The following is a 12366-nucleotide window of genomic DNA, read 5'->3' on the forward strand; positions in this document are numbered from 1 at the left end:
ACCCCACCCCCGCCCACCAGCTCCTACCTGGAGGGTGCCTGAGGGGTCTGCCTGAGACTCCCTGCATTTCCCCCACCTTACAGCCATCCCTGGCAACGGGACCACACATACTCTACCTCAACGCCCCAGAAAGTGCCCCCAGACACACAGCAGGAAGGAAGTGCTCCCTGCATCCTTCCTTGACCTCTGCATAAAGCCAAGGCCCCACTCTGGGGGGCGCTGGCATCCTATTGTCCCAAATCATCCCCTTAACACTCAAGAAACCCCAGGCCGTGCCCCCGCCCGGGGAGACCCAGCGCCACTCACAGGACGCAGAGCGCGAAGGCACCCGCCACGCTCTCGCTGTCTCGGACCAGGAAGCTGCCATCACGGCCTGCCCGGGCCAACAGCTCCTCGGCGGCAGCGCGGCTCAGGTCTCGGTGGTACCAGGCGGGGGCCGGGCTGCCCAGCGCGCCCCCCGGGCCGGCGCCCCCTGAGCCCGGCGCCCCGCACGCCAAGGCCATGGCCCGTGCAGGGCTCAGCGCCAACCTTGCCCACCGCCTGGCGCCATCCCCCCGGCACGCTGGGGGCTGAGGCTGGGACAGGGCCCGGGCTCCAGGCCTGAGGATCAGCGGACCCAGCCGAGTCGAGGATCCCGACTCCGCGCTCCGCCGCGCAGGCCGCCTGGTTAGCCGCGCAGCCGCCGCCGCCTGCAGCGCCGGCCTCAACTTGAAGAGAAAGAAAAGTTTGTTCAGAGGCGGCGGGGGAGGGGCAGGAGGAGCAGCGCGCAGAGCCGGCAGCCGGCCCCCTCCTCCTCCGCTCGGCCCACTGCGCGGACCGCCTCTGCCTCAATCTCTTCCCGGCGGTATTGATGCCCCCACCCCGCATTCCTGCAGGATCTGGGACCCCCCAAACTCCAAGGGTAACCGGCCACCCAAACCCCACAATGACCCTGCCCCGCCATCATCACCCGGAGGAAATCCAGCCAATCGCCCCAAAGAAGTCCAAGTCCCCGCACCCTGCGCCCGATACTTCGAGATCCCGTCCCCCTTCCCTGAGAATGAGTCCCCTTCAATACTCGCAATATGACCCCCAACTCCCATAGACGTCTGATTACACCCAAATCCTTTCCATTCGGCCTCCCTACAGCCTCGCAGAATCGAGTTCCCAAAACCCACGAAGGACCCTATGGTGAACTTCCGTCCCATTACTGCGCCCGGGCCCCCAACTCCCGTCAAATCCAGCCCCCCTTAGACCTGAACCCCCAGACTCCACTGGGTCCAACCCCCGACAAATCCCGTGGGGGATCCCCTCCGTAGAGATTAGATCCCCCACTAACCCCCAGACGAGGTCTAGTGTCCTCAAATCCCAAAGCACTGTCCCTGGCAGCCCCTCTCAGCCCGGGCAGAGCCTTTCCTCCCTCTTGGCCAAGTTCCCTGGCACCATCCCCCATACCCGCAGGCCCGGGCCTTGAGGGGTTCAGCAGTCCGAGACCAGGCCTCCCTAACCCGTCCAGAAGAAAGTTCCCTCCAGCCCCTGGGCTGCCGACCTCTCCCCAGAGCCGCGGCCGCCGCACGCCGATCCCCCCACCTCCTGGGCCGCTCCGATGTCCCCTTCCCGGGGGAAGCGGCCCTAGACTCTCAGCGGCCACTTAAGATGGCCATCGTCTGCCGCTGCACCCCCCCTCGCCTTCCGCCCCGCCCGCTGCTCCGCCCCCGCGGCTCTCAGCGGAGCCGGGGGGCACCCGCGCCCCGCCTCCCCTGGCCCCGCGTCCCTTTTCCCGAACCCACTGACCCGCCGAGTGACCTTGGGCAAGTCACGGCACTAATCCGAGCCTTGCCTTCCCGCTCTGTAAAATGGGGATGTTATGAGGGCAGGCTCAATGGGACTGTGCTTGTAAAGCTCTCCGCACAGGGCCTGGCATTCAGTAGGCGCTCCCGAACGGCGGCTATTTTTATTATTAATTAAGGAGTACCGAAGGTGACAGCTGTGTAAACTGTAAAGCGCAGCGGCAGCATGGACGGGTATTATTAGCACCCGTCCCCGCCCCAGCTACTCCCGCCAAGTCAACAAACTTGAGCCTTTGTAAGCGGGAAGCCGAGTGGGGAGCTCCCCAGACCTGGTCTGCTCGGACGCCCCAAAAACCCCTCTCCAGCGGAGTGCCGGACAACTACAAGGCGGTCGGCAAGGGGGCGGAGCCTATAGGAGGGACCACCCCGCCCCTTCCCAAAAAAGACCTAGCCGGTGGCTGCGTCTCCCGGGAGTCCGCTTCCTGCCCCGCCCCTCCACCCCCTAGCTCCTTAAAGGCGCAGGTTTCCAGCCTGGCTTCCTCTGCTGCCAACTCCTGGGATGCTGTCGGAGGATTTCCTTTAACCTGGGACAGAACTTACACTTGGCTGAATTGAGTCTGTGTCTGGGTCATTCCCGACGAGCTCCTTACTCAGTTTCAAATACGCATTGACTTAATCCAGCTGGAGCTGGATAAAGACTGGGATGTGGAGGGCGTTCTGTGGGGCCGTCCAGACTAAATAAATATAATGACTAACAGACCCTCCCAAACACCCAACAATGTCTCCAGGCCCCTATAGAAACCCAATAACTCATCTAATCTGTGCCCAACTTCTCCCATCAGTCTTAGTATCTCATACTAAGGTGAGTCGGCCAGGAGGGGGCAGCCTGGTGCGAAGTGGAGAGACCTGGGCTAGGAGTCTTCACACCTTATTCTAGTTCTAGCTGGATCACCCACTTGCATAGTGCTCTCAGACACTTACCCATGCCTCTCTGGGATAACTGTAGTCAGAGTGTGGAGAGAAAGACTTCCCCAAGAGGAAAGAGGAAGTGAGAGACCCAGAGGTCAACAGCTCAGGCCCAGTTCCTGGGTGCTGTGCAAAGACAGAACAACCCTCCAGGAAAGACATACCTACCATTCCCAGGAAGGGACAAAGGTAAGAGTTTCCATCCCTCTTCCAGCCACACCTCCAGGACACAGCAGGGCTGAACCTGTTCAAGGCTCTTGAGTATTTCCTCTCCAGGAAACTCCCAGACTGCCCTCCCCACTGGCTCTCTTCCTCCTCTGAGGGTCCCAAGCCCCAACTTTGCCCCTTTAATCCACATCATGTGTGAATTTTTTAAAACCGCTCACTGGGAACCCAGAGCCTTCCCTTGACTCCCATCCTCAGCTTTCTCCCTGCAGAACTGAGCACAGAGCCAGGCAGACAAGGCCTGGGGGAAAGGGGATATTTGGGGACCAATATAAATAATGACTTCCTGGACCTGGCTCTCACTTGGAGCTACAAGAGCAACAGGATTCCTGAGGACTGTTAATGTGCACACACTGGGCTCATGCTTTCTAGGCAACAGCTCCTTTATATTTTACAACACTGAGGGAAGGAAGGATTATTTGCCCCGCTTTAATGAGGAAGAAACTAAGGTTGAAAACAGTCAAGCAACTATTTCCTTACACATAGTGAGCAGCAGAGCTGGGATTCAAACCCTCTATCCACCCACAAACTCACAACCAAAATAATTATCAGAGACAGATGTGTCCATGTCTTTATTATAACTGGCTGTCAGAGAAACTGCAAGCCTCGCCATAGAGCAGGAACCAAATGACAGAGGGATGGATAATGGATGGAGATATTCTTAGGACTCCCTCATTTGTGGAACTGAGTTGAGCCCAGCCTGGTCATCAAACCTGGGGACTGGCAGAGGGGACGTCTAGGGAGGGCTGGACTCAGCCATGGAGCAGGGGTGTCAGCATCAGGGCCAGGCTGAGCAGGAGAGGCCCAATCCCATGGCGCACGGCCCCAGCATGCATGGCATAGAACCTCGCCACCTCCTCGTTGGGGTTGCCCTGGTCTGGGTCAAACCACATCTGGATGCAGCGGCCACTCCCTCGGCTGTGTTGGCTGACCTTGTAGGAGTGACTCCAGAGGCCCTCACACAGGGCTGCAGGCGTGGGGAAGTAGGACTCAAATGTGCGGCAGACGGCCCCAGCTGGACACTTGTTAGATCCTGCATGGGGACACAGACCTTCAGCCCTTGGGCCCAAAGCTCATTTCTGGCTACCCCAGAAATCCTCACCCAGTCCCAAATCCTCAACCTCCCTTTCTCCAAACCCCACCTCCATTTCCCCACCCAACAGCCCTCACCTGAGGTCCAGTTCCAGCCCTTGTGCCAGTTGCTCTTGCAGGTGTAGGAGGTGCAACAGTCTTCCCACCAGCTCTGACAGTCGTCTTTGCACAGGGGCACATCCAGGAAACGTTCTTTGCGCCAGCTCTGGTTCACCTGGGTGGGAGGTGCAGATGGAAGGCTTCTCTCAGCCAGGTGTTTTGGCAGCCATGGCCTTGACTGAGCTGGAGGGCAGCCTACTGGGGTGGGGTGAGGGAGACACCCATACCTGCCGGATCCAGGGCCCCAGGTTGGGGGAGCACTCATAGAGACAGGTGTCCTGAATGAAGTGGCGCTTACAGCGAGGCTCCATCTTGCTGCAGTGGTCCCAGTTAAAGTTATACAGGCGGGAGGTATCCTTGTGCAGCTCCTGGCTGGTGTTGACGGTGCAGCAAGCGTTCTTCTTCCAGGGACTGCACTGGGTAGGGGGATCACAGGACACAACCTTCTACCACCTCCAGCCTCTCCCCATTTGGTTCTTGTTCTCTTGGCCCAGGTAGGTTGTCCTAGAAACTCTCATTGTGAGGACCTCTCTGTTCTTGGCCTCTAGGAACTTTCATCTTGGGGGACTCTCAATTACAAAGTGTGACCAGGGGGTTGCGGGAGACTGGGAGAAACCCTGCCTTGGGGGGACAAAAACTATCATTTTTATAGCCCTTAACACTTTATAAAAACTTCTTTAATAATAATAAAAAAACTTCTCTAATTTATTCATTAAGAAATAATTATTGAATACCTATTATATGCCAGCCTTTGTTCTAGATGGAATACAACAGAGAGCAAAACAGATGGAAATATGTGTTCATGGATCTTACATTCTGCTCAGGGGAGACAGTAAGACACTTAGAGAGAAAAAAATATTTAAGGATATGATCAATTATATGAAGAAAATTACAGCAGGGAATGGGAATGTGGAGTATGGGATGATTGTTAAAATTTTAAATAGGGTGGTTGTGAAAAGCTGTATTGGAAGGTGACATTTTGAACAAAGGCGGAGAGTGAGCTCTGTAGTAATATATGTTGAGTAACCTTATTCTTGGCAAGTATTAAGATCTGTGTCATCCCCTCCCCTTGCCCCCGCCGGCCACCCCCCGTAGCTAGACCAGTGCCAGACACACAGCAGGCCCACAAAAACATTTGCTGAAAAAAATAAGTGAAAGACCTATTTATGACTTCTTAAATCTAAACCAAACTCCATCTTACATATAGACACACCATATTTTAGCAAGGTTTTAATATAGACCAGATTATCCAGGACAACAAAAACCGTGAAAGGGAAAGCTGAACCACTATGTGTTTTGTTTTACTGGAGTTATTCGCTATTTTAGAAAATTATGTCGTCAATGACAACACTGCTTAAAGTATCTTATAGCATTTAAGTTGCCACCTGTATCAACCTTCATTTGTAGCTGCCCCATTCATAGTGATTTTGTGAATTAAAAAACACGTGCTATTTCATAATGACTTCTAATGTAGATACCAGAGTATGGACATATTGAAATATATGTTATTTTATTATAAATTACTTTCTTTTTAATTCTCCTTTGTATTGCAGTTAGAGAGTTATGTTGATATTTTTAAATTAAATGTGCAAATAGGTTCTACAAGCTTTGAATTTCTTTCATTCCAGGATAGAAAAGAGAGTTTAGACAATATTTATCATAAAAAGGGGACATGGAGTCTAATAGGGCTGCAACTGAGTGGCATAAATTTTTATTGAATGTGTGAATGTATAGCATCTCTGCCCTATGTCACAGTCATAATGGGTCCTCTGCACCACTACCCTCAGCACTCCATCATCTGGCACATAGTAAAGGTAGGAAGAACTATCCTACCTCAGTCTCTCACCCTCCAAACCCCTGAAGGTGTCCACCCCAGTCCTACCCCTACCCCACCACAAGGACTGGTCGTGTCCAGTTCCTCTGTGTGTCCATATGCTCTTCTGGGCCTCAGTTTCCTCATTTGTGTCATGTGGAGAATATCATCTACCTACTTCAAAGGACCACTGGGAATATGAAGTCATATATAGAAAATACATGACACCTAGTAGGTGTTCAATAAATGAATATTCCATATTATTGCTGACATGGTATCCTTTTCTGAGGAGGTCACCCCTAAAATCACCTCAACTACCCCACCCCCCAACCCTTCCTCCACCACCCTAACTTCCTCTTCCCTGTCAGAACCAGCCCCCTCCCCAACCAGAGCCACACTCAGTCCAACTGTACCTGGTCATGCAGCTTATCCTCGGGGCCTGGCTTTGTCTTGTGGTGTTTGGCGTCCATGCAGACGTTGAGCAGGTCTGTCCTGTCCCTGGCACTGCACATGGAGGCTATCCAGGCCAGAAGCAGCAGAGGTGGTGTCAATTTCCAGGACATGTCTTTCTGTCCCTGCAGAGGAAGCAGTAGTTAGGGAAACCACGGCCTGAGGGGAGAGAGCTCCCTGCCTCAGTCCCAATCTCCTCAGTGAAGGATGGGGTCAGGCCCTGTTTCTTCAGTGCTGGGGTCCTGAGGCTCCCCGAGGCTGAAGAAGACGAGGCTGGCAAAAGGGGCTTTCTCACCCTAGGTTTGGAGGGTTCAGAAGAGGATCTGGGGTTTGTAGGTGGGCCCGAGGGGAGTCGTCCCAAATTGGATGAAATGCCTTATGCCCTCACCTTCTCTCTGGACTTTATCTTTAAAAGTTAATAATTAGATAGTTCATGTCGTGCTGTACTCCTCTTATCCTGCGTCCAACAATTGCTCTGCCATTAAGCCCTGGATCACCTGGGTTCCCATGCCAGCTTAGAAACCCAGTTAGCCTGGGGAAAGCAGTAACCCAGCTCTACTGAGTTCTCCAAATCAGCATAAAAATCAAGTGATGTAACACACAGGACCATGTTTGGTTAAATGGTACAGAGTGGTGGTTTTCAAACAGCTTTGCTCCCTCAGACTTTTTCCTTCCCTATTTCTTTTCTTTCTTTTTTTTTTTAAAGTGGTGAAACAGAAGTTTACTAGAAGAAAAAGTACACTTCAAAGAAACAGAAGAGGGCCCGAGCAGAAAGCAGTGGCTCAAGGGCCCATTATTAGGAGAGAAAGTACACTCCACAGAGTTTGGAGCGGGCCAAGCAAAAGAAGGAGCTCAAAAATCTTTTCTTCCCTATTTCTTGAAAGTCATTTCTTACCTCCACCCCCATCATGACCCCCTTCTCAGCTCTCTCTGGGAGCTGGACTAATGCACCAGATCCCCACTTCACTGCTCAAAAATCTGAGTGACAACATAAAAGTCTCCCATGTTGGAGCAGCCAACCAGACAAGCACCTAAGAGTCATGGGAGGAACCTGGCAAAAGTGACAGCCACCTTCTTTGTTCATGACTGTCCCTCACCCCACCCTCATGCCCTGCAGATCTCTTCCTTTGGGCCCTGTCACGAAAGAGCCTAAGAGTTGATAAAGAAGACCCATTCCTCCCCCTCACCATCCCCACATGCAGTTGATTACTGAGCCCTGGCAAGGGTCCCTCCAAAAGCCTTTCTAGAATTCACTTCCCTTACCTCTGTGTTTGGGGCTAGGTCTTCCCTCTTTCAGTTTCTCCCCCTTCAAGTCATCTTACTCCCAGGAGTCAGAGTGATATTTCTAAAGAAAGATATGGCCCTTCCCCTATACACAAACCTGCCAAGTCTCCCCAGTGCCCCTGTCACCCTCTACTTCTTAGGGCATCTTGCCTGAGTCTCCTTTGCTGCTGGGAGTACACACTGCTGTTTCTGGACTGGCCTCTCTCCAGGCTGGCAACAGCTCCAGGCCCCTGGACTGTCCCCAACGGTCTCTATGCTCAATGCCGGATAGACTGTAAGAGCTCTGGCAAGCACAAAATGTGCCCTGCACTTAGCAATCTCCTTCCGTCTTCCTTTTTTTCAGACCCCTCCCTCTTCAAGGCCCCATTAGTCTGTCATCTGTTTTATTTCATCTCTTTATTTGTGAATTTACTCATTCCAGGACGCACACATTCAACAGTCATCAAAATCTAGGGGAACCTGAATTTTTGAGGTATACCAAGTAGTTGTTAGAATAAAGCTAACTTGAGGGAGATGAGGCGTGGTGGGGAAGAACCCAGGCTTCAGGATCAAGCCACGGGACCCAATGATAGCTCCTTCCCTCGCACAACGTTGGGAAATATCACTAAACCTTGCTGAGCTTTACTTGACTCACCAGAAAATTGTTGAGAAGTATATCTGGAAAAGCCTGGCACATACTGCATAGGCTTAAATAACAGCTATCAAGTTAATTTATAAGCAGCCAGGTGGACACAGGTGGAAGTTGGGGTGCAGAAGTCAAGGGTCACAGGGAAAAATTGTCTCAAATCTAATAAATGATAATATCTCACCATCTAACATTTCTGTAGTCATAATTAAGCAATTTTTATAGCCTTTAAAAAATAGTGGTAAAATACACATTATATAAAATTTACCATCTTAACCATTTTTTAATGTACTATATTCATATTGTTGTGCAACCAACCTCCAGAACTTTTTCATCTTGTAAAACTTAAACTCTGTTAAACAACAACTCCCCATTTCCTCCTTTCCCAAGTCCCTAGAAACCGCCATTCTACTGTCCTCTATGAATTGGACTACTCTAGATGCCTTATATAAGCGACATCATACAGTATTTGTCCTTTTATGACTGGCTTCTTTGACTTTGGGTAATAGCTTCAAAGTTCATCCATGTATCCATATTTCAGAATTTCATTCCTTTTTATAGCTGAATAATATTTTGTTGTGTGTATATATATATATATATATATATATATATATATATATACCACATTTTATTCATTTATTCATCAATAGACACGGGTTTCTTCTACCTCTTGGCTATTATGATGAATGCTGCTATAAACATGTGTGTACAAACATCTCTTCCGGAACCTGCTTTCGATTCCTTTGAGTACATACCCAGAAGTGGAATAATTGAATCATGTGGCAATTCTATTTTTAATTTTTGAGGAACTGTTATACTGCTTTCCATAGCAGCTGCTCAATTTTACGTTCCTATCAACAGTGTACAAGGATTCCAATTTCTTCACATCCTCGCCAACACTTGTTATTTTCTGTTGGATTTTTTTAAAAAATAGAAGCCACCCTGGTGGATGTGAGGTGATATCTCATTCTCATATCTCATTGTAGCTTTGATTTGTATTTCCCTAATGATTAGTGATGTTGAGCAACTTTTCATATGCCTGGTCATTTGTAGCTCACCTTTGGAGAAATGTCTATTCAAGTGGTTTTGCCCATTTTAAAATCAGGTTATATGTTTTTTGTTGTAGAGTTGAAGGAGTTTTTTATATATTCTGGATTAGCCCCTTATCAGATATATGATTTGCAAATATTTTCTCCCATTCTGTAGGTTGCCTTTTCACTCTGATTGTCCTTTGATGCACAGTTTTTAATTTTGTTGTGATTCACTTTATCTACTTTTTCTTGTTGCCTATCTTTTTATGCTGAGTTAATTTTTATATGTGGTGTAGAAAAATAAAGGTTCAACTTAATATATGGTTTGGTTTGGGGGTTTTTTTGCATGTGATTATCCAGTTGTGTCCCAGCATCATATTTTGAAAAGACTCTTCTTTGGGTTGTCATTTATCCCATTGAATAGTCTTCGCATCATTGTCAAAAAGCTGGACACTAAATCCCACATGTTGCTGGATTCAGTTTGCTAATATTTTGTTCAGGAGGCTTATGTCTTTATTCAAAAGGGATATTGCTCTGTAGTTTTCTTTTTTGTTATGTCTTTGTCTGGTTTTGATTCAGAGTAATACTAGTCTTGTAGAATAAGTTAGGAAGTGTTCCCTCCTCTTCATTTTTGGGAAAAGTTTATGAATGATTGGTATTAATTATTCTTTAAACATTTGGTAGAATGCGCCACATAGGCCTTCTGGGCCTGAACTTTTCTTTGTGGGAAGTTTTAAAATTACTAATTTATCTCTTTACTTGTTATAAGTATGTTTAGATTTTTGTTTCTTTTTGCACTGTCTTTGGTAATATGTGCCTTTCTAGGAATTTGTTCATTTCATGTATGTTATCTAACTTAATGGCACCCAATTGTTCATAGTATTTTCTTATACTGATTTTTATTTCCATAAGGACAATAATGATGGCTCCTCTTTTATCCCTGATTCTCTTTGTTTCCCTTGATTAATCTGGCTAAGGGTTTATCAGTTTTGTTGATCTTTTCAAAGAACCAACTTTTGGTTTCATTGATTTTCTGTATTGCTTTCTATCCTCTATTCCATTTATTTTTGCTTTACTCTTTATTACTTCCTTCCTTTGACTAGCTTTGGGTTATTTTGCTCTTTTCTGTATTCTTTTTTTTTAAAGATTTTTATTGGGGAATTGGGGGATGGGAACAGCACTGGGGAATTGGGGGAAGGGGAACAGACAAGTTGCTGTCCTTTTGTTCTTCAGTCTAGTTGTGGAGGACATTGCTTCACTGGCCCAAGTTGGCACCATCGTTGCGCTCTTCCCGGGCGAGGCAGATCAGTCGCCGGCTTCTGGACAGCTCACTCTGGCTGCTGGCTACACACGGTAGCCCATGGCAACCCACTGCAGCAGGGGCTGCAGCCTACGCCATCGCCGGTGACTCACAGCAGCCCAGCTCCAGGTTGAGCTGTTGTTCAACATCTTACCTGTAGAGGGCAGTGTCACTGGCCCTCATATGTGGGATCCGAACCGGGGCACTCTGGTGTCCCAAGCCAGCTCTTAACCAATGTGCCACTCGGCCGGCCCTGTATTCTTTTTAATGTAGCATTTAGGTTATTAATTTAAGATCTTTCTTTTTTTTAATATAGGCATTTACAGTTCTAAACATCCCTTTAAGTACTGCTTTAGCTGCATTCCATAGTTTTGATATTTTGTATTTTAATTTTATTCATCTTAAAGTATTTTCTAACTTTTCTTGTGAATTATTATTTGACTCATCATTTATTTAGGAGTGTGTTATTTTATGTGAATTTATTCACAAATATGTGAATTTCCTAAGTCTTTCTCTTATTGATTTTCAATTTCATTCCATTGTGGTCAGAGAATATACTTTGTATAATTTCAATTCTTTTAAATTTATCGGTTCCTTTTTTAATGGCCTAGCATGATGTTCCACATGCACTTGAGAAGAATGTATATTCTTCTGTTTTTTGTTCACATGTTCTATAGATGTCTGTTATATTTAACTGGTTTGTGGTGTTGTACAAGTCTTTTATTTCCTTGCTGATCTGCCTACTTATTCTATTCATTATTAGTAGGGGGGGGTATTTGAATATCCGGTTGTTATTGTTGAATTACGTATTTTTCTCTTCAACTTTCTCAGTTTTTATTTAGTTAATTTTGGGACTCAGTTGTTAGGTGTGTTTGTTTTTCTTAATGTCTTTTTTAAATTATAGTTGACATACAATATTATATTAGCTTCAGGTGTATGTATGACATAGTGATTAGACATTTATATTCCTTACTAAGTGATCATCATGATAAGTCTAGTACCCATCTGGCAACATACATAGTTATTATGATATTTTTTACTATATTCCCTATACTGTACATTATATCCCTATGACTAATTTTATAACTGGCAGTTTGTACTTTTTAATTTCCTTGATGCATTTGTTTATAATTGTTATGTGTTCCTGATGGAGTGACCCTTTTATCATTATAAAATGTCTTTCTTTGTCTCTTAACAATTTTTGTCTTAAATTCTGTTTGTCTGGTCACTCTAAATATCCTTTGGTTATTGTTTGCATGATATATTTTTTTCCATCCTCTTAATTTCAACTTTTTTGTATCTGTGAATCTAAAGTGTGGCTCGTGTAGACAGCATGTAGTTGAATAATGTTTTTTTTTTAATCTGCCAACCTCTGTATTGGATTATTTAATCCATTTATGTCTAATTTAATTACTAATTATATAGTATTTACATCTGCTATTTGTTTCGTATAAGTCTTTTTTGTTCTCCTATTTCTCCATTACTGCCTTCTTTTGTGTTTGATAGATATTTTCAAGTGTGCTATTTTAATTCCTTTGTTGTTTCTTTTACTACATTTTAACTTTTTTCTTTCCTTTTTTATTTTGAGTAGTTGCTCTGGGATTACAATTAGCATCATAATTTTTAACAATCTAGTTCAGGAGGGAGTGGGGATGAGGGAGAAGGGGAAGGGGTTAGACGGCATAAATACGCAACTACAATATTGCCACAGG

The 12366-nt window shown here is 46.7% G+C and overlaps 2 protein-coding genes across 9 annotated transcripts in view; both read right to left on the bottom strand.

Moving 5' to 3' along the window:
• Window positions 1–1661, bottom strand: part of INPPL1 (inositol polyphosphate phosphatase like 1) — a 15246-nt gene extending 13585 nt beyond the window's left edge. For 3 of the 6 annotated variants that reach the window (XM_019625656.1, XM_019625653.1, XM_019625657.1), the window contains exons 1-2: window positions 1435–1661; window positions 307–707 (exon numbers count right to left, since the gene is read on the bottom strand). In XM_019625656.1, the coding sequence (XP_019481201.1) occupies window positions 307–503 (197 nt within the window). In that variant the 5' untranslated portion in view covers window positions 504–707; window positions 1435–1661. Of the gene's footprint in view, window positions 1–306; window positions 708–1434 lie in introns of those variants that run through there. The other 3 variants (XM_019625655.1, XM_019625654.1, XM_019625659.1) reach the window with 3 other exon arrangements.
• Window positions 1662–3505: 1844 nt separating this feature from the next.
• FOLR2 (folate receptor beta) lies at window positions 3506–8004 on the bottom strand. Of its 3 annotated transcripts, none has more exons than XM_019625585.1 (5): window positions 7849–8004; window positions 6378–6539; window positions 4379–4567; window positions 4131–4266; window positions 3506–3993 (listed from the first exon to the last, which is right to left on the bottom strand). In XM_019625585.1, the coding sequence occupies exons 2-5, from the start codon at window positions 6525–6527 to the stop codon at window positions 3713–3715; spliced, it is 756 nt and encodes a 251-aa protein (XP_019481130.1). In that variant the 5' UTR covers window positions 6528–6539; window positions 7849–8004; the 3' UTR covers window positions 3506–3712. The 3 variants fall into 3 exon arrangements, with proteins under 3 accessions (XP_019481130.1, XP_019481131.1, XP_019481129.1); XM_019625586.1 differs by lacking the exon at window positions 7849–8004 and adding an exon at window positions 7678–7817; XM_019625584.1 differs by lacking the exon at window positions 7849–8004 and adding an exon at window positions 6710–6821.
• Between the last annotated feature and the right edge of the window lie 4362 nt (window positions 8005–12366).

The sequence above is a fragment of the Hipposideros armiger genome, unplaced genomic scaffold, assembly GCF_001890085.2.
Source record: "Hipposideros armiger isolate ML-2016 unplaced genomic scaffold, ASM189008v1 scaffold_635, whole genome shotgun sequence".
Lineage (NCBI taxonomy): Eukaryota > Metazoa > Chordata > Mammalia > Chiroptera > Hipposideridae > Hipposideros > Hipposideros armiger.

What these genes read in the sequence shown, in the direction of transcription:
- FOLR2 (XM_019625585.1), bottom strand. Translation starts at nt 6,527, where the DNA reads ATGTCCTGGAAATTGACACCACCTCTGCTGCTTCTGGCCTGGATAGCC. An exon ending in AGGATAAGCTGCATGACCAG is followed by an intron (nt 4,568 to 6,377) that starts GTACAGTTGGAC and finishes CCCCCTACCCAG; the next exon opens with TGCAGTCCCTGGAAGAAGAA. An exon ending in GGGCTGGAACTGGACCTCAG is followed by an intron (nt 3,994 to 4,130) that starts GTGAGGGCTGTT and finishes GTCCCCATGCAG; the next exon opens with GATCTAACAAGTGTCCAGCT.